At 44.7% G+C, this 25,588-nt stretch overlaps 2 protein-coding genes across 5 annotated transcripts in view; one reads left to right on the top strand and one right to left on the bottom strand.

The window, feature by feature from the left end:
* RSPH14 (radial spoke head 14 homolog) overlaps positions 1 to 25,588 on the top strand; it is a 59,883-nt gene that overhangs the window by 18,380 nt on the left and 15,915 nt on the right. The window lies entirely within an intron of this gene.
* GNAZ (G protein subunit alpha z) overlaps positions 1 to 25,588 on the bottom strand; it is a 39,943-nt gene that overhangs the window by 8,888 nt on the left and 5,467 nt on the right. The window contains exon 2 of the mRNA XM_053370235.1: positions 8,438 to 9,717. Coding sequence (XP_053226210.1) covers positions 8,438 to 9,160 — 723 coding nt within the window. The 5' untranslated portion in view covers positions 9,161 to 9,717. The remainder of the gene's footprint in view (positions 1 to 8,437; positions 9,718 to 25,588) is intronic.

The raw sequence follows: 25,588 nt of genomic DNA, 5'->3' as shown, positions 1-25,588 counted from the left end.
CTGGAGGAGTTGGGTGTGTGTGTGTTTTAAAGGAGGCCTATTTTTAACAATGCATTCAAGCACATGTGTATAACCACCCCCCAGTATGTCAAGATGATAATGTTGTCACTTTCAAAAATAAAATGCAAAAGGCAGAAAGTCAAGTAACATTACATTGCCCTGTCCTTAAAACTTAACTCCAGTTAAGATGTCTTTAAACAGGGCCTTCCTAAGCACAAATCTTAATTTTCAGCACACATTTTTGTGGTGGTAGGGATCTGAGGATCAGGGTAAGGAGAATGCATCCCCGCTGCCCAGAACCAAAGAAAACCTATTATTCCACTCTAACAGAAGTTGTTTGCACTTATAAATTTTATTCGTGAAGTCTGAAGGGAATAAAACAGTTGGACTTCTGGGATCTCCCACTGCTCTGACTGCTGTGCATGCGAGGCATGGCTGGCCTAGAAGACTGGGTGACCCTTGCCCTAGTGAGGCATTTGGAGAATGGAGCCATGCCTATCTGCTAAAGAGATTAAGACACACCATCCAGGAACTTCAGAAGGAGAGGGGGAGGTGATGGTTTAGCACAGTGGTTTTCAACCAGTGTTCCATGGCACCCTGGGTGCCTTGAATGATAGTCAGGGGTGCCACAGGCAACTCTGGTCTCCGTCCCTGTTTCCTTCCCTCCCTCCTCTGATGCTCTATTGCATCTCTGCCTCCCAAAGGCTTGCACAGCTGTTTCTTGCAGCAGCCCTGGCTACAAGCTCTGCGGTGAATGGTGTCTCTGGGGATGGTCAGAAGGTGCTGGTTGCCAGGAGCTGAGGTGGCCTTGGAGTAGGCCAGCAAGCAGGCGAGGGAGTCCAGCCAGCCAGTCCGCCAACCCTTGCTGTAGTCCCAGGCCTCTATGGGGCAGTGTGAGGAGGCACCTCTCTTTGGGGCAGGGTGGGCAGCTCAGAGACCAGGGGTGGCAGCAGCAGCTGCCCAGAGGACTCCAAAGGAGAGGGGAGAGGAGGCTGAGGGAACACTCCACAAGGGAGGGTATTTGAAAAAAGGGTGAGAGGCTGCCAGCTCTGCTGGAAAGCAGTGACACAACTAGGTTCCTGAGCCCCACAGGGGTGCCACAGAAAGAATGTAGTTGGGCAAGGGAGCCGTGGACTGAAAAAGGTTGAAAACCTCTGGTTTAGCAGAACAGGCATCCATATGTTACCTAAACAAATCATTGAAATCATTGCAGCTGCCTGACGAAGGAGAATGGCCAGATGCAAGGGAGGGGGGAAGGCATAAATAATCCATACGTTTAACAGCTCTATAGCAAAGAGCACTTTAGCAAGCGCCCATCCAGCTGCACCTGCTATATGCCCCCTTTACTTGGCAAGTATGGGGATCCGCCTGCTCACCCCCTTTGCCCCCAAATCACTTACTTTCTACAATTAAACACACATCTCAACATGCTAGGATGGCTTTTGTCCTCTAAATAATATTGAAGCAGATAAGCCTGTAAACATCATCTGACACGTTGTACTCAAACTTACATGAAGCAGGACCAACATCATCTGAAACATGTGTCTGGTTTCCCCTGTCTGAATCAGAGGGGTCTCACTGTGGAAGCAGCCAAGTCCACATGAGTCAGCCGTTCACCCCTCAAGCTAACTCTGTTGACGTGAATAATAGAAATTGTGCAGAGGCACAGAGGAAAATGCAAGGATGGAAGAATGAGTGCACAAGAGCCATCCTTCTTTCCTTTCCAGCTGGGGCTGCTGCACATGAAATTTGGATAGTGCTGTGTACGAGTTACTTCCCTTCAGAGCCTGGCCTTGAGAATGCCAGTGCCTAGCTCTGGGCTGGACTGACAGTTACCATTAAAGAAACCCCCTCTGTGTTACAGACTCCCCAGGTTCTGCTGTGAGAATTTAGGATTTACAAGCTAACGATGGAAGGGCAGAAAACCTCAGAATGCATTTATGTGCTCCATTACAGACACGTTGTTATGGAAACAGGGGAGGAAAAGAACTGGGGTTGCTGAAATAGAGGAAGCTTCTGGCTTAATATTGCAAGCTGAAATTCCTTGAGCACGGGAGCAGCACCCCAGTCAAGGTGGTTCCAGCACATCCCACCTGTCCTATGCGGAATGAGTCCAACTCCTCAAATAGAGTTTACCAGCATTTGTCAATAAGAAAAGGCCACTCACCACCCAAAAGCGAGCCTTAAAACATTTTATTTTCTAACAAAGCCAGACTCAAGCATCAGATGTATTTTCAGGCACCTACATTTAAAAGAGGTCTTTGAATCTCTTTTTGTAGAAAATGCCAGCACAACATTATGACCTACTGAGCCAAATGCAGCCCACTGGCTATGTCCTGTGGCCAGCCAGATGGTTGCTTGACAACTCCCCTGGCAGGCAGTAAAAGAAAAAGTGGGGGTGGGGGTGGACAAGCAGATTATCAAGCATTTAGCTTGCTGAGTCACAACTTGTGCAAGCCTGCCTTATTTGTACCCAAATTGACAAATTAAAAAATTATTCTTTTGCTTAGGGACTGGCCTGGTTAAATAATTGTACACAGATCTGACACCAGAAATGGCAATCATTCAGGAATCAGTAGGATAACTTTTCAGCCTACTGGGCCTCTCTGTTACAGTGGTACCTCGGTTTACGAACTTAATCTGTTCCAGAAGTCCGTTCTTAAACCAAAACCATTCTTAAACCAAGGCGCGCTTTCCCTAATGAGGCCTCCCATCGCCAGTGCCCTTCCACCATTCTGATTCCGTTCTTAGACCAAGGTAAAGTTCTCAAACCGGGACACTATTTCTGGTTTTGTGGAGTTCGTAAACCAAATCATTCTTAAAGAGGACTGTTCTTAAACTGAGGTACCACTGTACTGATCTTAACGTGGCCATCCTGGAATTAAGCAGCTTTGAAGGGGAACATCCAAGGGGAAATTGCAATTTATGAAAATTTTCAGTTCTAGTCACTTGTGTCTAAATAGAGACCTTGTTCTACTTTCTCAGTACAGATGCATAAAATTTACACAGCAGTCCCAAGATGATTCTGTTATCGCCAACCACTGTTACTGTGAAAGGTGACCAGGCTCTTTTTGCAGACACAAGAGGATCACACTCTATGCATTTGATGAAGTGGGCTGTAGTCCATGACAGATTATGTCACAATGCTCCCACAAGACCCTTTGCTGACAAAGTTAACAAATATTCATAAAATCTTGTCTTAGAAAATTGCCAGTTTCATCAGTTAAAAAAACCAAAACCCTACAAGCAAAATAAGCAGACTGTTGCATGTCCAAAACATGTTCCTCAATACACGAAACAGAACACTCTGTCAAACAAGGCTGCATGATGCTAGGGCTGTTGGGATTTGTAGTCCAAAACATCTAGAGGGCACTGGGTTGGGGAAGGTCGATATGTACCCTCACTGCCTAGGGCTGAGTTCTCCCAACCACTCCAAGAGTGCTCACTGGAGCACAGAAAAGAGGGTAAAAGGTGCCCATAGTCATTCTTGATACAAACTCTTGGTTTTTTTGTCTGTGTTTTTATACAACCCCTTGTGTGTGCCAATTAAGCCCATGCCTCCCGAATTAGTCTCATTTTGGACATCCAATAGTATCTTCATTTTTTTTAAAGGGCACATGTAAAAAAAACCTGTACTATTTTTCGTAGTGGTCAATGCTCCATTTATTCTTGGCTCCTTCACACCGAGCAATTGTGTAAAATTCTTGTCTTGATAATATTCCTCAGATTATCTAGCTTAAAAGACCGGGGTTGTGCATTCCTTTGTCAGGAATGATCATATTCCAGCTTTCTTCTGGTCTAATGTGCGCATATCTTTGCATGCCCACTAAATGTTGAACATGCAATAGTTCCATTACCTGAACCATAACCGTGCTCTGATCCTCTTCTATTGCAGAATCATATTACTTTGTAGGATTGCTAGTTTCTATCTTCTACCATATCCCTCAGGAGATATTTATGACTTTATAGACAGTTGCCGAATGAAAATATTAAATTCAGCATGATGGCTTGCAGTCCCATCAAAAGATGTTTTCTCTGAAGTATCACCAATTTAAATGCATTTACTCCTTGCTACAATACAAATAACCTTTAGGACTGCAGACTTAACACTCCCTAATCAGGAAACGGCTTGATTGCAAAGGAGAAAAAGCTTAAACAGAAATAGATTTGATTCCAAACCAAGGATAACAGCAACAGTGGAAACTGTATCTGATGGAAGCAGTGGCTCTGAACTGTCCAATACATTTATGACCATTGACACTTTGGGTCACGTACATCTCAAGTTTTCCATTCTCAGTGACAATAGAAGATTGCTGGAACAGTCAGGGGCTTTTGGAGTTCAAACGCTTACAGCAGCCCCTCTGCAAGGATTGCTCATCTAAGCAAACGAAACAGATATTGGCCAGGCAGGCCATGCACATTTCCCCTAACGGCGAAAGAAACAGTGGAATGAGCATGGTAGCAGGCAGAGCAGCAAACCATTTCTAATAAAAACCAGTAATGTCTAATACTAATTCAGGTCCAACATTGCTTGAACCCAGCATGGCAGCCCTGTACATCCACCCAGTAGTTGCCAAGTATGCCTGCACACTCACTGACATATTCATGCCCTGTATGCTATGAACATTTTGGGGCAGGGGCCCTTGGTTCTAAAAGGGCATTGATTGATGGATTCCATTTCAATACAGAAGGAGGTAGACTCCACCATGGTAGCAGAGCTGAGGTGGGAGAGTGCCAGAGCTCTGTCTAGTCAGGTTGTATGGGATCATTTTCAACCTATTGCCTCCGAGGATGTGGACAGGCTCCTTGGATGAGCGAAACCGACCACCTATCTCCTTGACCCTTGCCCATCCTGGCTCATAAAAGCGAGCCAAGCAGGTTGGACAATGGGCTGTGTGGGATGGTGAATGCTTCACTCTGTAAGGGAGTCTTCCCTGAACCCCTTAAAGAGGCAGTTATTAAACTTCTTCTTTAAAAAACCATCTTCGGACACGGCCATTATGGTCTATTATCACCCAGCTTCAAATCTTCCATTCCTGGGCAAGGTCGTTGAGCGGTTGGTTGCTGAACAACTCCAGGCCAGTCTGGAGGGTGTGGACCATTTGCATCCCTTCCAATTTGGATTCAGGCCCCATCACGGGACTGAAATGTTTTTAATGTTTAAAATCTGTCAGAAGCTGCCCAGAATGGCTGGGCAACCCAGTCAGATGGGTGGAGTGCTACTACTACTATTACTGCTACTACTACAGTGGTACCTTGGTTTTCAAACGTAATCCGTTCCAGAAGACCATTCGAGTTCTGAAATGTTCAAAAATCGAAAACTCAACAGCCGACAGCTAGGCCTCAGGATCTTGCACTCAGCGGAAGCCGCGTGGCATGTTCGACTTCTGAGGCGTGTTCGAAAACCAAATCATTTACTTCTGGTTTTACGGAGTTCGTAAACCGAAATGTTCGTCAATGGAGACGTTTGAAAACCGAGGTACCACTGTACTAATAATACCCTTCGTCAGAAGACCATAGGGAGGTGTACAATATAAAACCACAAAAATACATAACAGAGTAACAAACAGAAACAATAACAACCCCCACTTGTGCAAGTAACTTGGATTCTTCTCCATCCTGGATGATTACAGCTGCTTTTGAGGGACTGAGACTTTGGCTCCCCAAAGTTTCCCGTAGAGATGAAGAGAAGACAACTGTCAGGCCTCTTCTCAAAAAACAAAACAAAAAAATTCTTACCTGCCAGACTGAGGCTGAATCTAAGCGACATACAACAGCCTCCCCCAATCTGGTGCCCACCAGCTGTTTTGGGGTACAATTCCCATCAGACCTAGACGGCATGGCTTTGTGATGCTGTGGATGATGAGAGTTGTAGTCCAAAACATGAGGAGGGCACCAGGTTGGGGAAGGGCGATCACAATGAAGGTTGGCAAGTTATCATACTTGTAAGATTCAATAAAGTTCAGGGTTTGGGTGTTACAACATTATGCTACAAGGGGAGAACAATTTCTTGGAGTACATTTCACCCGTTTACTTCTGATGAGAGGGCTGTAATTATGTAATTATTTAAATTTATAGAAGGCTCCCCCCCCCATGTTAAAGATTGTTAGAAGGCATGCAGTGAGAGAACTGAAATGAGAACAAGAGCAGACGCCTCGCTGTTCAAGAGCCAACTTAGCTACATTTCCTGGTACTCCTGAATTAACAATTTTCTTTCTGTAGCCTCATTTCAATAGCCTTCCTTGGCAAACATGTCTGATTATCTAAATGTTCTAGGTCAATCTTGCTGGCTGGGGCTGATGGGAGTTGTAAACATATTTATTTTATTTAGGGAAAGCATTTATAATCTACATTTCATCCGGAGCTCCTAGAATGAAAATAGACACAGCCCAATCCAAAAATGAATAAAATTAAAGCAGTGTAAAAGGAAACAAGAAGTAAACATCAGGAGGCCACCAGGCCAGCGGACGAATGATGAATCAAGCCCAGATGGCTCAGCTTCTAGGGGCAAAGTTTAACCTTGATCTGAAAAAGTTGCATTGACCTCTATATCTACAATCCCAGAGTGGTATCAAGGTATGCAGGACTTTTCAGGACTGCTTTGCAACTCTGCAAACAATCCAGGCAAGATTGTTGCCTGATCTCTTCCCTGCCTAAACCACATTAACCATTATAACAGCATTTGAAATGATCCTTCACTCTCTCCCACCATTTGTTAGAACAGAAGGATCTCTCAATGAAGCAGCTCTTACCCCCGACTCGAGCTGCTTGTCATTCTCCATAATTGCACATCAATTATAAATAGAGCCTGAGATTACTACTTAATTGCATCCTACAGAAAAGGGTGCATCCCCCCCTCTCCCCAATTATATAAAAAAGTGCTTTGTTTCAAAATTCATAGGCCTGTAGGTTTTCCTCAGTTCCTATGGACACCAAGCTGAATTATCTGTTTCAGGAGAATATTGCCAGGAATACTGAGCCCTTCTTTTATTTCCCAGAGGGGGTGACATTATCAGAGGTTTGGAAAGATCTCCCAAGCTTTCTGAAGTGCTTCAGATGAATAGGGGAAGGCAAAGCAGAGTGTGCAAGGCTCCTGAGACATTTTCTCTGACATTTGTTCTACCTCTATTCTCAGAGGCTATACACAGCTGAATAGCAGTTGCTGAGAATTGCAAGTGGGGCAAGCGTGTGGGCTCCCCACTGGGGCATCTGGTTGGCTACTGTAAGAACAGAGTGCTAGATTAGATGGGCCTTTGACCTGATCCAGCAGACTGTTCTTATGTTCCTACACCCACCCACCCCAATCTCTGCAAATCTTCAACAACATCAATGTGGAGGCACAATTATGACTTCAGCTGTGACACTGAGATTGGGGATCTGCAAAATGGCTTGCGGGATAAGCCCTGAGATTCTCCATCAAAGCCAGACATAAATATGGAATTTTCATCTGCTGAGCACACACATTATCAGCAGTGACCATGAGCGCTCTTTTTCTGCATGAAGAACATTTCATAACAAAGCCATTGATTGGATACCAGGAATTCCATACAGAGAACCTTCTGCAAACGAAGCATCTACAATTATGCATGTTACCATCTTAGTTAAATTATATATTGAGGAAAGACACTGGAAAGCACAAACAAAACTGGCAACAAAGGTCAAGTCAAGGAGGGTGAATGCAATGATCCACGCACACTTCTGCATATACAGTCATTTCCATAGTTACTGTATCTGTTTGTTCAAGCAAACTGGAGGCCAGTACCAGCACCATAAAGAGACTGCAAAGGGAGTCGGTTTTTATGATATGGACAGAAGCTGTTTAGTGAACACCATAAAATTCTCTGTGAAAACCCATGCAGATAGCAAGTCTCAGACCAGCGGGTGCCATTTTAAACAGCACAAAAAGGTTAATTCAACTTAATTTTGAAGCTTCAAAGGCTTTCTGGAACTCCTTTTTTAAACTGTGTCACGTACATCCCTCCAGAATACTTTACCCAGAGTTTTCTGTATTTACACGGCAACAGTACCTGCAAGAGGAACACAACATCCAACCTAAAAGTGGCTGCCAAGACAATGATGTCTCTTTACAAAAAGAGAGTCACGTGGTCCAACATCTGGGTCATCATATCTCCTGAGCTTTGAAGGTAGAGCAGCAATGAAACTTCAGACAGAGGGCATTAGTAAGCCCTACCCTTTTCCATTATGATAAAAACCACTCTGTTTTGGTCACAGAAGCTAGCCCATATGAAAGCCTTATAGGAAATATAAGGGCAGTTACGATGCTCAGCAGCTGTTTCCAGGATACCTTCTCCTTGAGCACTCGGAAAAGAAACTGAGCATCATACCTGGAACCCACAAGCAGTATCAAAATACACATAATGAAACAATGAAGACTGGAGGGGATGGGGAATGGGACAAAAGCTACATTTGGACTTACCGTTTGGTTATCTTCATACAGCTTCAAGTCATATCCACTCAGCTCCACACAGAAAATTATTGCTGTAACCCCCTCAAAACAGTGGATCCATTTTTTGCGCTCAGACCTCTGCCCGCCAACGTCCACCATTTTAAAAGTCAGCTCTTTGAAAGTAAACTTGTTTTCCACAATCCCTGTGGTCATGTCCCGAGAGCGCAGAATGTCTTCGACCGTCGGGATGTAATCTAATGCAGCAATCCTTTCTAGGTCATTCAAGTAGTAGGCAGCATTATCCTCTAGATGGTACTCGTTGGAGCGACAGAAACACTCCTGTACCCCGGGGTCAGCCCAGAGCCTCTTCATCACCCCAAGCAGCTCGGGCGTGATCTCCCCTTTGCTTTCCGCAGGGCCCGTCAGAGCAAAAAGCTGCACCGCATCGTAGGCGCGGTCGGGATTGTGGAACTCGATTTTCAGAGTGGCCAGGGCGCGGATGATGCGAGTGAGGGAGTCGATGGCGTTATAGATAATCAAAGGCTTGTACTCCTTGCAGGCCTCCAAGTTGAAGCCACCGCTGTGGATGATTTTCATCTGCTTGACAATGGTGCTTTTGCCAGAGTTGCTGGTGCCAAGGAGTAAGAGCTTGATCTCGCGCCGCTGCCGCTGACTCTCAGAGCGCAGGTGGCGGTCAATTCTCCGGGACCGCCGCGCTGCCTCTTTCTCCTCAGAGCTTTGCCTACATCCCATGGTACAGCAGAGACTAGCAGAAGGGGATAGCTGTAGACACACACACTCTCTCTCTCTCTCTGCTTCCCAGGAATAACTGCAGCGATTCTTTTTATCTGGTGTATCTTCTAGGAGCAGGGTGAGAGTACTGTCCAATTTGTGATGCCCTCCAATTGACCAGGACCAAGTACTTCAGTCCCAGGAAGGTTGCAAAGTCATAACAGACAACCACAAACAAACAGTAGCTTCAGCAGACCTCATTAGCACTCCCATTTTCTGAGGAAGCATTTGCACGTTCCCCTTATGGAAGGGAAGCTTTCCTTGCCCACAGAGTGGTCAAAATCTGCCCAGTGTCCCCTTTTCCTCTCCTGCATAGCTCTCCTGCACAAAGGCAAGGAGGAGGTGCCCTGGCTCCTGCCGCACTTCTAAGTTTCACTCGTAGTTTCCAGTTGCTGTAGCAATGCCATCAGGTGCAGTGAAAACTCCTGTCCAGTCTTGTGCTGCATTTATTCGGCTTCCCTTTCAGACGTGATTCTTTATGCTGATCAAGTTTGGGTACATGAAGCCACAGTCTCCCCCTGTTAAGACAGTGGGACAGAGGGGGAAACATTAAATGAACTTCTTTAACTGGGGAACTTGAACATCTTATCCTCCCCCAAGCAAGCAGCCCAAATAGAAAGCAGGAAATCTTGAAATGGAGCAAAAACACGGCGAGCTGAAGGCTGAGGAGCCCTGGAGATTGTGTGCTTGGCACAAAAGCAAACCTAATCCCTTTGTCATTCCAGCCTGATGTTTTTATTACCCAAACCCACATGAGCTGTTTACAAGCTCTTCTCGTGAAGAAGACAACCCTCCTCTTCCTGCACAGCCCTGTCCTGACTAGTTTTTCCCAAAATGAAGGAAAGAAGAGGGAAAGGGAGACAGATCCACCATTTCCTTCCCTGTTGCCTCAGAGTCCAACACCCATTGAATGCACATGTGCAGGTACACACACACCATTGCTTTCCTTTCTCTCTTTTTGGCATTGAACTTTTTCTTCTGCAATTCATGAAGTGAATTTTTAAATCAAGATCTTAAAGCAAAGCTTTTCAAATGGGCTCTCCTTCATTGGAAATTTTTAAACAGTGTTTGAATGGCCATCTGCCAGGGATTCTTTAACTGTGATTCCTGTATTGCAGGGGGTTGGACCAGATGAACCTTGGGGTGCCTTCTAACTCTACAATTCTATGAGTGCAGAAACTCTGTTGCCTTTAGAGCAGCCTTCCCAAACCTCATGCCCTACAGATGTTGTGGACTACAACTCATATCAGCCCAGGAGGGAGGGAGGCTGTTTTAGAGGGTCTTTGTGGGCTCATCAAATACCCAAATAGATCCTCACTCCTCAACTCAAACAAGAGGGAAGCCATAGCATGACATTTGCCCCTTGTTCTTCCTGCCTCACCCACCCTTGTTTCCCTTAAGCTTTCTTCCCCTACCCTGGATTAGGGACGAGAGAGAAATTTTATTCAGTCCACATTTAAAGGTAAACCCACTTAACTGGAACTTTCCAAAACAATATAAGGACTGCAACACAGGCAGCCTTCAAAATTCACACTTCTGCGAATTTTGTAGTGCAGTTCTCCAGCCAAGTAATGTTTGCACAAAAATGCCTCTGCTGGGTTTAAGTGTGCCCAAAAATGCAAATGTATGTGAAAATAGCATACAGTAATGCATTATATTTGGGAAACTGCTTTGCAAACATGTGTCTATTGGGCAAAATGCCATACAAAAACGTGTCTCTTAAAAGAAGTTCACACTAAAATGCTGATAAATTTCAGTGAGAACCTTTGTAAAATGATGTGGAAGTGTAGAGAACTGAATTTAAAGTTGAGAAAAATGAGAAACTTAAATTGACAGATTTGCCCTTCAGCAATTCATAATCACCTACTCCAGTGATCTCATAATTAGCATGTGCATACCTGTTTTGTATCTGAAGTGCTCTGCTATTTCCTCATGTCTTCCCGTATATTATGACATTTCCTGCTGATTTCTCCCAACACACTTCAGCCTACAGTTAGTTAAGCTGTCCCTCCCTGTCAGAACCCCAGCAGGAACCAGTAGAACACATCCAGTCTGTCTCAACTTTCTAAATTGAGCAAAAAAGCCAGGATTCCTTTACAGCCTTCTCTAACCTGGTGTCCTCCACATATTTTGGACTGCAACTCCCAGAACAGACATAATTTTATTGTATGGTGCTTAGAAACTTTGCTGACTAAATGGCATACATAAATAAAAATATATGATCTGATTTGAACATTTTAATCAATATCCTGGACGCCTTAGCCTTTACTACTTTGTTGCTTCTGTCATATTAAGACTTCTTGACATTATTATTTTCTGTTTTTATAAAGGGGAGGGTGGAATCTCCAGCCCATGGGTCAATCTTCATCTGCCAGTGGTCCAATTTGACCCGCGAGGCCATTTCCACTGTAACCACGGCCACCTGTCAGTCAACTGACATCACTGGGTGACATCAGCTGATGGGCAGGGTTCAATCCTGCTGGGTACCGCCTCACCAGCACGTTCCCTGTAGGGAATGTTCTGGCAAAGCAGATCCCTGTGGAGAGCAGGACTGAAGCCTTCACTTATCAGCTGGTAAGCGGAGAGTTCAATCCTGCTAGGTGCCAATTTGCCAGTACAATCCCAACACAGAACCTTCCCACCACACCACAGGTTAATTTTGACAGGAGTGCCCATTCATCCGTCTCATGACATCAGGTGATTGGCAGGTGAACTGCCTGCGAAGTGGGGGGAGACAATGTTCTGGTCCACCAGGTCAAAAAAGCTTTTTTTTTTTTTATGTCGCCCAAAGCGGTTAACCATACAAGACTTTAAAATTAGCAATTTAAGAACCAAAAAGCAACTGTCAATGTCATTTTTGTTCTAAAACTTGCAGCAAGCAACTGCAAAAATAAATATTAAAAGCTTCAGAGGGGGGATAGGTTTTAGGTTCCTCAAATACTTAGCCCAGTTACAGTTAAAAATGAACTGAAGATCAGCTCTTCGGACAGTAAGACCAAAGGCTCATCCATTCCAGCATTTGTTCACCATACGCCAAAAAAATCTGGCCCTCCAGCATCAGAAACAGGAAGCTGAACTGAGTTTTTTCCTTCCTCTAGCAGAAGGACTCTTCTTACATTCTTCCTGAACTCTAATTTGGTTAGGCGTCTGCAGGCATTATCCCTGGAGGAAGGCATGCTATGAAACGGAGTTGGCAGACTCCAGGTGTGTCAGATTGACACGTGTGTGTGTTCATTTTACTAAAACCCCAAGATCTACCAACCAGTGCCAGGTGCATGAGAGAGATATTTAAAATTAAAGAACAGGGGGCCTTCTGAGCACATTCTGAACCAGGGGGTTTGTTTCCCATAGCAGAGCTAGACTGAGCGCACACTGCTTTCACACAGAAGTCTACTCCTGGCCAGCCTTCTTCATTTCAGCAGCTTAATTCAGGTGGGAAAAACAGCTATGCTGTTGCTATCATTAAAGAGCCAGACAGCCTATACAATTGACTGCAAATCGCACAGAGGTCTACCGGGAGAACCCAGCCCTCCTTATGCCCAACCCTTCTATAAGCCACAATGACTGTGTTCTGCCTCCACAGTCAGAGGCAGCAGTGCTTCCGAATTGCTGGAAACCACAGGAGGGGAGAGCATACCTGTGCTTGAATCCTGCTTGCTGGTTTCCCATAAGCATCTAGTTGGCTGCTGTGAGAACAGGATGCTGGACTGGATGGGCCATTGGCCTAAGCCAGCAGGCTCTTCTGATAACACAGTGATAACTACTGACAACCTCAGATATGCAGATGACACAACCTTGATGGCAGAAAGTGAGGAGGAATTAAAGAACCTTTTATTGAGGGTGAAAGAGGAGAGCGCAAAATATGGTCTGAAGCTCAACATCAAAAAAATGAAGATTATGGCCACTGGTCCCATCACCTCCTGGCAAATAGAAGGGGAAGAAATGGAGGCAGTGAGAGATTTTACTTTCTTGGGCTCCATGATCACTGCAGATGGTGACAGCAGCCACGAAATTAAAAGACGCCTGCTTCTTGGGAGAAGGGCAATGACAGGCCTAGACAGCATCTTGAGAAGTAGAGACGTCACCTTGCCAACAAAGGTCCGTATAGTTAAAGCCATGGTTTTCCCAGTAGTGATGTATGGAAGTGAGAGCTGGACCATAAAGAAGGCTGATCGCTGAAGAATTGATGCTTTTGAATTATGGTGCTGGAGGAGACTCTTGAGAGTCCCATGGACTGCAAGAAGAACAAACCTATCCATTCTGAAGGAAATCAGCCCTGAGTGCTCACTGGAAGGACAGATCCTGAAGCTGAGGCTCCAATACTTTGGCCCCCTCATAAGAAGAGAAGACTCCCTGGAAAAGACCCTGATGTTGCGAAAGATGGAGGGCACAAGGAAAAGGGGACGACAGAGGACAAGATGGTTGGACAGTGTTCTCGAAGCTACCAGCATGAGTTTGACCAAACTGTGGGAGGCAGTGGAAGACAGGAGTGCCTGGCGTGCTCTGGTCCAGGGGGTCATGAAGAGTTGGACATGACTAAACGACTAAACAACAACAACAACAAATACTGACACCTCTATGGAGGTACTTGGAGCAGTCCCGTCCCCCCAACCAATCTCAATTACAAAATGATCTTCCAATTTACGTTGCACTTTCTGCATGGGCAACGGTTGCTGCCAGCTGATTAGCATATTGGTCCAAGTGCCATAGCCACCCTCCAGCATTTCCTTCCACAAACATGGTGCTTCCCTGTCTCTCCCCATAGACTCCTGCTCCTCCAGTCCTCGAGACACTCCTCCTCTTCCTCTTCTGCAGAGGAGGCAGTGAGGTCCAGGCAGCCACAGAGCCCAGATAACTGGATTAGATCAGAGCACTGCCTTTAATCTGTAGAAGCTGATCTGTCAACAGCACCAATTAGGAGCTTAATCCTTTCAATCCCATAGATAAATTGTACAGAATCTGCTCTAGAGCTGTTATACGCACAGCAGACTGGTAGCAGTTCATTAGCATTGAGTGGGTTGGTATACATGACCCTTTTGAAGACATCCGTTCCTGCAGGGGGTTTAAAACTTGGCAGATTAATTTTATCTGCCATCTGTTTGACTCCTGCTTATTTTGTTGATGCTGTGCCCTTTAACCCTGTTTTGATACTGATACTGGTTTTTAATTTTTGTTCTGTTAGCTGCCTTGGACATCTTCTGATGGAAAGGTGGGGCATAAATTGACTACAACAAAGTGCCTTTTACTTAAGGAATTTATATCATATGTTCCACGTAAGTCCGAACATGGCTATAACAAATAGCTTGATGATAAAATATTAGCTACTTTATTTATTTGCATTAGCAAGCCACACCATAACACAAAGTTAAAATCAATAAAATAAGACAGAAGTTAAATAAAGTTCTGTAGGAAACTTACATTAAATCAGTAAAATAATAAAATAAGCAAAATAATATATGGAAGCCATAAAATCAAAAGCAACATAGATACAGCTAAAGTTGGGCCGGGCGTCACTATAGCCCGAAAGTCGAAACACAGATTTTAAAACTACATAAGTTATCAAAAAGGCCTGGGTGAAGAGAAAGGTCTTCAACTGGTGCCAGGTAAGCCTTTCTTGGAAGACTGTTTCCTCACCTAAACGGCCTTGATACCTGAAGGAGTGTCTCCATCCGCATTGTTCAGCCCAGACACTGAAGTCCAGCTCTGAGGGCCTTTGGCGGTTCCCTCACTGCGAGAAGTGAAGCTACAGGCAACCAGGCAGAGGGCCTTCTTGGTAGTGGCGCCCGCCCTGTGGAACTCCCTCCCATCAGTTGTCAAGGAGATGAGTAATGATATAACCTTTAAAAGACATCTGAAGGCAGCCCTGTATAGAGAAGCCTTTTAATGTGTAATGTCTTATTATGTTTCTATATATGTAGGAAACTGCCCAAAGTGGCTGGGGCAACCCAGTCAGATAAGTGGGGTACGAAGAAGAAGAAGAAGAAGAAGAAGAAGAAGAAGAAGAAGAAGAAGAAGAAGAAGAAGAAGAAGAAATTATTATTGTTGTTATTATTATTATTATTATTATTATTATTATTATTAATTATTATTATTAACCAGCGTGCCCCTCCTGAAAAGGCCACTATCTCCCTGATGGATGCAAGCAAGGACAGCAAACATTTTAAGGCAGGCATGAGTTATGACTAGAAACCCACAGTGAAATTGAAGTTTTCAAGAACACAAACGAAAAGGGAGAAAGGGCAAAGAAACACAACAAAACCAGCTCCCATTCACAGGCTTATTCATCAGTTCACTCCCTTCAGACTTTTCTCCCAGACTCTCAGAATGCCTTACGTGGGGTATGTTCTCTCTCTCTCTCTCTGGAAGTTCTGACAAGGCTCACAGCTGTCTGTCCACCTGTGGGGAGGGAACTGCATGAAGTGCCCTCAAGGCCACACATGGGAGCCAGGCTTGCATTGTAGCGCACAAACAATTCAAAATGGGACTCCTGCGAAGGTGAAAAGGAACTTGAGGAAGCAAACAACTGTAAAGCTTGTACCGCTTTGAAAATCTCCAAATATGGATTATAACTGGAATATAAGCTATCTTCGCAAAGCAAATTGGCACCAGTGCACCATTTCACTTGGCACCTCAAATCTCAGTGGCACCCTGTGCAGTGCCAAAATCAGGTGCCCCCCACCTTCCATTGGGTGTCATAGTTGCAGCACCCCAGAAGCTCCCAACCAAGTGCGACCGCACCAGTCACACACCCCTAGGTCCTCCTTTGGTCATCATGACTAAACTCGAGGATAAGCACAGAAGAGTCTGCACAGAGATGAAACCCAAATTCTACATCAAGTGAATCCATTTGAGATTCTGTATTCAAAAGAAATTATGCAAATCAGGAGCAAAGTATAATGATACCTGCCACCCCTGGAGCCTTTTGAAGACACTGCCTGCATGTTTTCAAACGCACCTATACAGCCATGAAGGACAGAAGCATCCTAAACGTTCCTCTCTTAAATAAACCTCTGCATGCTGCAGCTCTTTAACAAGAATAAGGCACTCCAATTGCTCTTATTGGGATGGTTTTCAAGGAGTACAGAACATTGCTTTGCTGATAAAACTGATATTATTGACACATTATCTCAAAAGCCAGGCGCACTTCTAGAAAAAATAGCTCTGCACGTTATGGCCAGAGCAAGGTTCACTCTAATCAGGGAAGCCATTTTCAGAGGCATCCTCTGTGCTCCAGCCAAAAGCCTGCTCACTTTGCAGCCTATCTACTCTGCAAATGCATTAATTCTTAGTGCTTCTGTAGTACATTATTGTGAATTTCCTGGGCAGCAAGTAATGTGATAACTAGAAATGCAGCCAAAAATAGGAGAAAAAGTGGGTTCCATTCTGCTCTTGAATAACAAGTCCCGGGAGAATCTGCATACCCTCTTGAGCTGTCATTTATTTAAGGTGTGGGCTTCAAAATTATATTCTCCAAAGAAGCTTCCTCACCATTTGGGTGGGAGAAATGGGAGTACACATGCTTTTTTCCCTTCCAGAGATGGGAAAGTGGTATAGGGGAAACAATAGGCAGCGGGGGGGAAACAACAGAGGGAGAAATCTTGCCACTCTTACTCATTTTTGTTTCGCTCGATGTCCTAGTTCCTCTCTCAGCCTGAGTGGTAGAACACCTGCAGTTGTGGGAGATGGGAGAAGGAAGTGCGTCCAGGAAACTGGCAGATTAGATGGAAAGGGATAGAAAAAGGCAGAATGGCTGGATGACAAATGGGGTTTTGGGAGTGGCGAACAGCCACCCCAGAGCAATGCTATGCCTGAGGTGACAGAAGCAGCCTCAACTTAATTGCATTTTATTGTTTTATGTAAGCTGCCTTGGAGATTGAAAGGAGGGACAGAAGCTAAGTAAATAAGCAGTTAAGCAGTCAAGGCTAAGCATGGGCTTTGATTTGGCTACGCAGGTTCAGTGCATCTCTTTCTATATACAGTGGTACCTCAGGTTAAGTACTTAATTCGTTCCGGAGGTCTGTTCTTAACCTGAAACTGTTCTTAACCTGAAGCACCACTTTAGCTAATGGGGCCTCCCGCTGCCGCCCCGCAATTTCTGTTCTCATCCTGAAGCAAAGTTCTTAACCCAAGGTAATATTTCTGGGTTAGCGGAGTCTGTAACCTGAAGTGTATGTAACCTGAAGCATATGTAACCCGAGGTACCACTGGATACACTTGCTTTTTCGAGATGTTCCATCTTACACACTGCAAAGACAGGATGGGGTATGTACAAGCCACACACTCACACACCACTGGAAACCTTGTGGATAGGACTTTCATGGTACATCTGTTATTAGTCATCTGCCCACTCCTTATGATGTATTTGGAACTCCTAAACAACCTTGGAAGCTGGGTTAAAGAACATTCTTCTATGGCATCTCAGGGTTCCCTAAATGCAGTTCCTGAACTATCTCGGATCGTTCTCGGATCACGGGACATATTCTATTCTGGCCCCATTCCTAGAAGTTATTTCTTGAAGCATGTCCACTGGATATTCTGAGCTCATTTGTATTTGACTCCCATTGTAAGTTGATCCCCAATGTGCACCTCTTGATGTGAATCGAGAGCACAAGAGGCAGCGTCCTTGCCACAAGCCTTCCAGGGGAAACATCCATACAACATTGTCTTCATAATTATCAGATTTTCTGCCTGGCTGCTGGCGCTCTCTCTCTCTCTCTCTCTCTCTCTCTCTCTCTCTCTCTCTCTCTCTGTTTTCACTCAATTCCTTGGCTGTCTCACCAGCCCACCACATGTTCTAGTTCCCCCACCTTTAAAGGTGCCAGATTGTTCTATTCGAAGCCTCTCAAATCCACCTCGCCCACTGCCATCCCTTGCTTTTCCAAATGGCACTTCCGTACACTAAAAACGGGAGTATGAATACAACAGACGGCCACTGTAAATAAGCCTGAGGGCCATATGAGATGGTTGAATGTATATGCTTCAGCAGAGGGTTCCCAGGCGACAACAGTGAATTAGTTACTTAAAGGTTTAGGGGCCAACCATGAATGGTGGTGAAATAAACTGGGGTTTTATTAATCATGCATTATTAAACATGGAGTGCAGGCTGATTAAGCATCCTGTACAGCAGTCTTCTTCATCAATCTGGTGCCTTCCACATATTTTGACTACAACTCCCATCAGCCCCAGCTGGCACATGCTGATGAGTATTTCGTCCGGAACATGGGGAACAGCAGCAGGTTGATGAAGTTTACTATACATCATTGCCTCAGCAGACGCACCAAGAAAGCAAGAGGTGCTTCCAACACCTTTGTAGATGGAGAGGCAAGGCCTAGTTGTCAGCTGTGGTTATAAAGAACATCTGGGGTAGTGTAGCAAAGCAGCAAGCCCTGTGTCCCCACTGATTACCTGCAAATCTGATAGGCATCACCTCTACTCCCTCATCCAAGCCATTTATAAAAATGCTGCAGAGTACAGGGGCTAGAACAGAGCTCTGGGGCACTCCACTTGAGATCTCCCTTGCAGGCTGATGCTGACCATGAACAAGCACATATTGTGTACTTGTTCAGGCAGCTGTAGTTCCACCCAATGGCAGTATCATCCTGCCCACATTTTACCATATTGTTAATAAGGATATCACAGGAGGCTTCTGTCAACTGCTTAGCTGAAATCAAGGCATAATATGTCCATGGCATTTCCACAATCCACTTGGTTATCAAATAGTAGCTATATAAAAAAGGTGAGATTGGTTTGGTATGATTTATTCTTGATGACCCCTGCTGACTCCTAGTAATCATTGTACATGCTAATTTTAATAGCGTGCACTAGAATTTTCCCAGGCATCATTGTGAAACTGGCATGGTCTGTCGTTTTCGAGACCCGCTCTTTACCGCACCTTTTGAAGACAGGGACAACATTTGCCCATCTCCACTCTTCTGGCTCCTCATGCGTTCTCCATGGATTCTTATCTATTTAAAAGTTTCAAACTGTGATCAGCATCTCTGCTCCTTCAACACCACAAGATGTAATTCATGGGTAGGCAAACTAAGGCCTGGGGGCCAGATCGCCTGCTCAATCCAGCCCAGGAATCAGCATGTTTTTACATGAGTAGAATGTGTGCTTTTATTTAAAATGCATCTCTGGGTTATTTGTGGGGCATAGGAATTCGTTCGCCCCCCCCCCCTTTCCCCCAAAAAATATAGTCCGGCCCCCCACAAGGTCTGAGGGACAGTGGACTGGCCCCCTGCTGAAAAAGTTTGCTGACCCCTGATTGTAATTCATAAGAGTCTCGAGAATTGAACTTGTTTGATAACATAAGGGCATGCAGGATCAGGCCAATGGGTCATCTAACCCAGCATCGTGTTCTCACTGTGGCCAACCAGATGGATGCCTGTGGGAAACCCGCAAACAGGATTTGAGCACAATCTAATTTAGCTAGGTGTTTTCTATCTCCCTACCTATTCTGGGCTGCAAGTCCTTAAGTTCTACTTCTCCCAGGTACTTAACAGTTCTGCCTTCTCTCTGCCTTTTGGTTTATAAATCTCCTGCAAGATGGTTTTCTCTGGATGCTCCTTTGCTCAGGTTTGTGTAGCCCTCTTTAGCTTTTCCACTTAACTGGGCACCAAGCCCCCTCACATTACCAGTTAGGGAGAGCCATAGTTCAGTGTAAGACTTATTTTACAAAGAGTCATCTACCCACAGACAGACACATAAATAGGGCAGTGCATAAATGAGCTGGAAATCTAAACAAAGAACCAACCATTAAAAGAAACAGAACTGAGATGTCGGCCTGGTCAAACTCCCTTCCTTCCACTCTCTTTTAACGGAGAATCAGGGTAGACCCATTGCCATTTGACAGATTAAAGGGAGAGAGAAGGAAGCAGGGTTGTTTTATTTCCCTCTCTCCCAGCTTTTAGCAAAGCATAAAGGATGATAAAAAAAAAATCAACAGAATTTTGTGTAACAAGCAAACATCAGTGAATAAAGACCTCTGCAATGGATGAAATCCTTTAAGCGATCTAACTTGGGCTGTAGTGGTATGAAAAGAATCGCAGAACTAGAAAATGCATCGAACAGGACATCCACTACTAAAGTATCCTGAGCATCCAGCGTCTGCTTAGAAATCTCCAACAATGGCGAGTCCACCACATTCTAAAGCAGCCTCTGTTCCACTGCTGACCAGCCCTGCCATTAGAAAGTTCTTCACTCACTGGTGCTTTGGGTAGCCAGCTTGTGAATAATTTCTATCCCTTGCCTACCGTCTTACAAAGCAAGCGCCCTACATGGGATGATGGATAGCCGGCCTTGTTCTCATGCTTAAAAATAGCGTTAACACCCAGACTGTGATAAAATACCACCTGCTTCTCAAAGTAGGACGAAGAGGTGGAGCAAACCATCGAGTCTGATAAACTTCTCCTTTGTAATGATAGCACGCAAGGTCGGATGTCCCTACTCCACTCATTCCCCAAATGCTATTCTCACCCAAGTAGCCAGAACTCATTGTAGCCAGCACAGTACAAACGGAACCCATCACAAGACTGACTTAAAACGCAGCAAGGTCAGTTTTCTCCACTTGTGCTTCAAATCACATTTGCACATCGTTGTTCACATCCGGACAGCTAGACATATTTCCAAGTTGCCCACTATCTGTCCACTCCAGTGCGTGGAGAGGGGGCATTGGGTGTCTTCATATGGCTTAAGTTTTCAATTGCTGGTTTGGGAGGAAACACATCAAAACGCACTACAGTCGTACCTTGGTTCATGAACAGAATGCGTACCAGGAGTCCGTTCAGCTCCCAGAACCATTCAAAAACCAAGGTGTGGCTTCCGATTGGCTGCAGGAGCGCTGGACACTCGGCTTCCGAAAATCGTTTGAAAACCAGAACACTCACTTCCGGGTTTCGATCATTCGGGAGCTGATTTGTTCAGGAGTCAAGGTGTTTGAGACCCAAGGCACGGTTGTATTTCTCAAGAAACTCCAGGATAGATGTGGCTTGTGGCTAACATTGTTTTATTTTATGAAAAGATTTTCATGAATAACAAAGGTACATATAATGTTTCAACTCACAGAGTCCTTCCTATAAGTTACATTTGGTGTGAGACATTGTTGTCATAGACATTGTGAGGTTGTGGGGAGAGAGAAGGGGGGAGAATGATATTCTGTTCTTTTGCATAGCGTAGGTGCAGAGTTTTTGTGTCAGCGCCATGTGGATAGATCATTTATTTATTCATTCATTGTTGCAAAGCGAGAGATTGGAGAGCCCAGAGCATGGCTGGTTGCATTTGGTTGCTTGCAGTGAGTTTTGTCTCTGTGTTTGATGAGGGGGTGTTATTGGGTCAAATTAGCCATATTGATTCATATGCTGTCAGGGGAGGGGTTAGGTCATGTCTTGAGCTATATATGTAATAAAGGGAAGTTGTGACTAACATTATGTACAAACAGTATCAGAAATGAGTAGTGGACATGCACTGGATGTAGAGTAAACTGGAGTGGGCTCCTTCGGGAGGAAGGGTGGGATATAAATTTAAGAAATAAATAAATACAAACATACACTAGAGGCAGGAGTGGTGGTGACCTGGAGGGCTCCTTTTGCCGAGTGAGGCTTCAGGCTTCTGCAAGACCTTGCATGCTTTGACACAACCCTAGTGAATCTAGAGAAGCTTGAAATGATGGATGCTGTAATTGCTATAACAAACTGGATCCAAGCTTAAACTATCCCAAACTAGTTTTGTTTTTGTTTTGTGTTGAGCCAAATGATACCCAACAAATTAAGGTACTGTTCTGCTTCAGATTTGCTCAGCATTCTTCTACATGGCTCTGGGTCAACCACAATTCTTCCAGCCTGCTACATGATCCATGGAAGGGAGTAAGGATTGACACGGTTGCCATGTTGTTTGGAGCAATCCAATACGTGGGAAGGACATTTTAAAACCAAGGGCTCTGGTGATCGCCAGTTTTAAACTGCAATAACATTTCTCATTTCATTTCTAATTTGCACACTGCCTTGCCTTGTCTGTTCATACATCTTTCCCCCTTGTTTTCATACAAGTGGGTGTGTTCTGCACCATTTCTCCCCATCTCTCAATTTATTCATCTGTAACAAGGTACATTTTATCCCGTTTGCTCTCTCTCAGAAGATTTGCTCTGGAGTGAATCATTTCCATACTGCATGGCCACACAGCACTCTGCAGAGATTTGGTCAACATGAACGAGACTCTGCAAGCAGCCATTCCTGCTGCTGTTTTCAACGGTCAGAGGTTCCTCTGGGTTCTCTACCTCTTACCATATTCTGTGTCCCAAATAACAGGAAGAAAAGTCTACCAGTACAACTGAACCACTGGAATACACCACCCCCTTTCTTCTCCCTCTCCCCCCAATTATTCCTACAAATATGGCCTGCAGGTATGAACTGCCACCATTACAACGTGCTGGACCGCTTTTGTACCTCACGTAACCCTGAGACGATGGGTCACCCAACAATTCTGCCTGATAACTGTGAATCCCCACCTAGACCATGCTCTCTCGGTTGCAGCTGCAAATGTTCAACGTGTTTCCTCCCCCACCTTCTTAAAGCCCTCCCTAGCAGCTTTCAGAATTCACGGCTTCTGCATAAGGTTGTGAGCTAGTTAATAAGTCTGTGAAAAGCAAATAGAGTCTCAAACTGAAACTAGGGAGGTCAGCTGCATGAGTCGATAACTGTAAGAAAACCCAGGCTGTGCTGAATGTCATACCTCCAGCAGCCATGACTCCTCTGCTCTGACACCATTTTGGGCCCTTCCTCCCATGGCATCACCAGCATGGGAGGCCAATGGAGGGCATTGCTTTCTGACACCTGCTAGGTAATGAGAGGCACCTGCACCACCCTCCCAGAAACTGGGGGTGGGGGGGAGGGAAGCAAGTGTGAAAGGGTGGAACCGACCATGAACCCCCTCCCATGTGGCCCCCCAGGCTTGCAGCACAGTGTAGCATCTGCGGTGCTGAGAAGGGGCCTCAGCACCTCAGAAGAAGCTCATCGTGGTTTGCACTTTAATGAGAAACTACCAAATTCACACCTATCAAACCAATACGCGATCTGAAACAAATGAATTATATTAGGGAAGCAGCTCACAGAAATGTGTGTTAGCCAAAATTGCATACAAAATGTGTTTGCTTGGGGGGGGGGGAATTACACAAAATGCTGGGCTTTCGTGTGGATTTTTATTTTTATTTAAATGCAAATTGCTGTAGAAATGTGGAGACCTGAGTTTAAGACTGGTGAAATAAGAAAATTTAGAGCGCTGGAATTGACAAATCTTACAGCTGCACCCCAGTCCTATACTTCTGACAGCAGTACAACCTTAAGCTCGTGGGCTTAAACATGGTTATTTTTTTGCAAGTGTCTTTTACTTGGTCTAAATTTGGGGGTGGGGGCAGGGAAAAGAGAAGATGGCCTAATTCTGTGGAGGGGGGGGGACCTACTGTAAAAGGGAGAGATTATCTTTGTGCCGCATGTTTGGAAGGTTTCACGTGACACCTAGAGTGATGCTAGTATCCCAGACTGCGTCTGCAATCCTGACCACACTCACTCAAGAGTAATTCCCACTGGATTTAGTGGGGCACCTCCAAGTAATTGCATGCAGGATTAGGCTGCAAGGCACCCAGAGGAGATGATCATTTTAAGAGAACCAACCTTTGCACATAGCTGTTGTGAGTTCCATAGTTCTTGGAATATGTCCAAGTGAGTACCTGGCTAGTTCCGCAGTGCTTCGAAAGAAAGAGGTGAGGTGAGGGCAGGCTCTGTTAATTAGTTATATATACTGATGCCTTGCCTCCGTTTCTCCCTTCCCAGAAAGAAAGCCTGCTCTGATTTCAACTAACTTCCTTCTCAAGAAGTCGGAATAAAACCGAACCATCTCATTAGGATTAGATGTACCTCATGGGAAGGAAGAGCAGCAAACCAGGGGTACATCTTCATCACCCCTCTTATGCTCAGCTCGGCTATAAATGGTATCAGAGCAATGATTACTCTCTTTCGACTGGCTCAGATGGAGAGCGGCAGCCACCTGAAGTGGCAGATTTGGGCCACCCTTAAATTACCGGCTTTTTAAAAACAGAACTGTAAAGGAGGGCACCGTTTGGATTTTCCGCCTCAGTTGCCAAGATGTCACTGGAAGGCTTGCTCTTATTCCCCATATTAGGCTTTATGAATCAGGGTGAGGTAATCACTGCTGCACGCAATTCACATCAGCCAATTACTGCTTCTCCCAAAGCCTACAAATCTAATTTAGCTAGAATTATGTAAGAAAAACAAAACAAAACAAAAAGATGATGCTGAGGGCAGCTCCTAAAAAAGACAGCCCATCTTACACCCCATTCCCAAATATTCTTAGCAACTTATTTGCTGGCGTAGCATCACTGTAATGCCATCAGCAGCTTCATTTGCAAACTTGGACTTGCTCCCACGTCAGCAAGATTGCAAAGGCAGGCACCTCTTCAGGCTGCTGCTGAAGGCGAGGGGAACGCAACAGGCTCCTCCTCATGTGTGGTTTTCTATAGCTGTGTGAGGAACAATAAGTGGCCTGATCAAGTTAATCTCTGCTGGAAACATCAGTCACCCAGTTAAGCTGACCTGATGCCCCTCTGTGCCCTTCCATTCCACTGCAACAGACTTCAGCTGATACAAAAATCAGTTCAGTTATGCTTGGCCATATAACAGAGCACACTGGTACTCGGAAATTGAAGTGATGAGTAGGGAGGGGTGGAATAGTCAATTTTGCTTCCTCTCAGTTTCTCATTTTTCAGATCTTAACTTCAGTTCTCCATTATTCCAAATCAGTTTGTGGGAGGAAATAGTTTCAATGAAAAATTACGAAAATTCACCTGTATTTTAATGCGAGTTTCTCCTGATACACATTTTTAATACTATCTTGTTAATATACACATTTTTACAAAGCAGTTTTCCCAATATAATACATTTGTGTTATTTTCACCAGTACATTCATTTTTTTCAACACAGTTCGCTCCAGTGTATGCATTTTTGCTAACAAACTGCTTAGCTGGAGAACTGCATTGCAAAATTCGGTTCATTTTTTTTTCCAGAAAGTGCAAATTAGGTAGGTTCTCCTTGAAATTGAATTTCTCCCCCTATCACAAAGTGCCTTCTCTGGATCCTCTGCAAGAATTGACCCCTTGCCAGATTACAGGTGGAAAGTCTTTGGGAAGAGGTTACAAGTGACTCAAAAGGTTTTTTTGTTCCATTTAGAGGTGACATTTTTACCGGGCTAGTCTCAGGAGCAATGGCTAAAGTCCAAGAAGTTTATTTAGCATCCCTCCACCTGTACCCCGTGTGATAAGTAGCAGACTCCATCACCTCTTATACTGCTTTTGAAAATCTTCTCAGCTGAGTCTTTTCT

This window comes from Podarcis raffonei, chromosome 16, assembly GCF_027172205.1.
Source record: "Podarcis raffonei isolate rPodRaf1 chromosome 16, rPodRaf1.pri, whole genome shotgun sequence".
NCBI lineage: Eukaryota > Metazoa > Chordata > Lepidosauria > Squamata > Lacertidae > Podarcis > Podarcis raffonei.
This window is presented reverse-complemented; position numbering and strand designations above follow the sequence as displayed.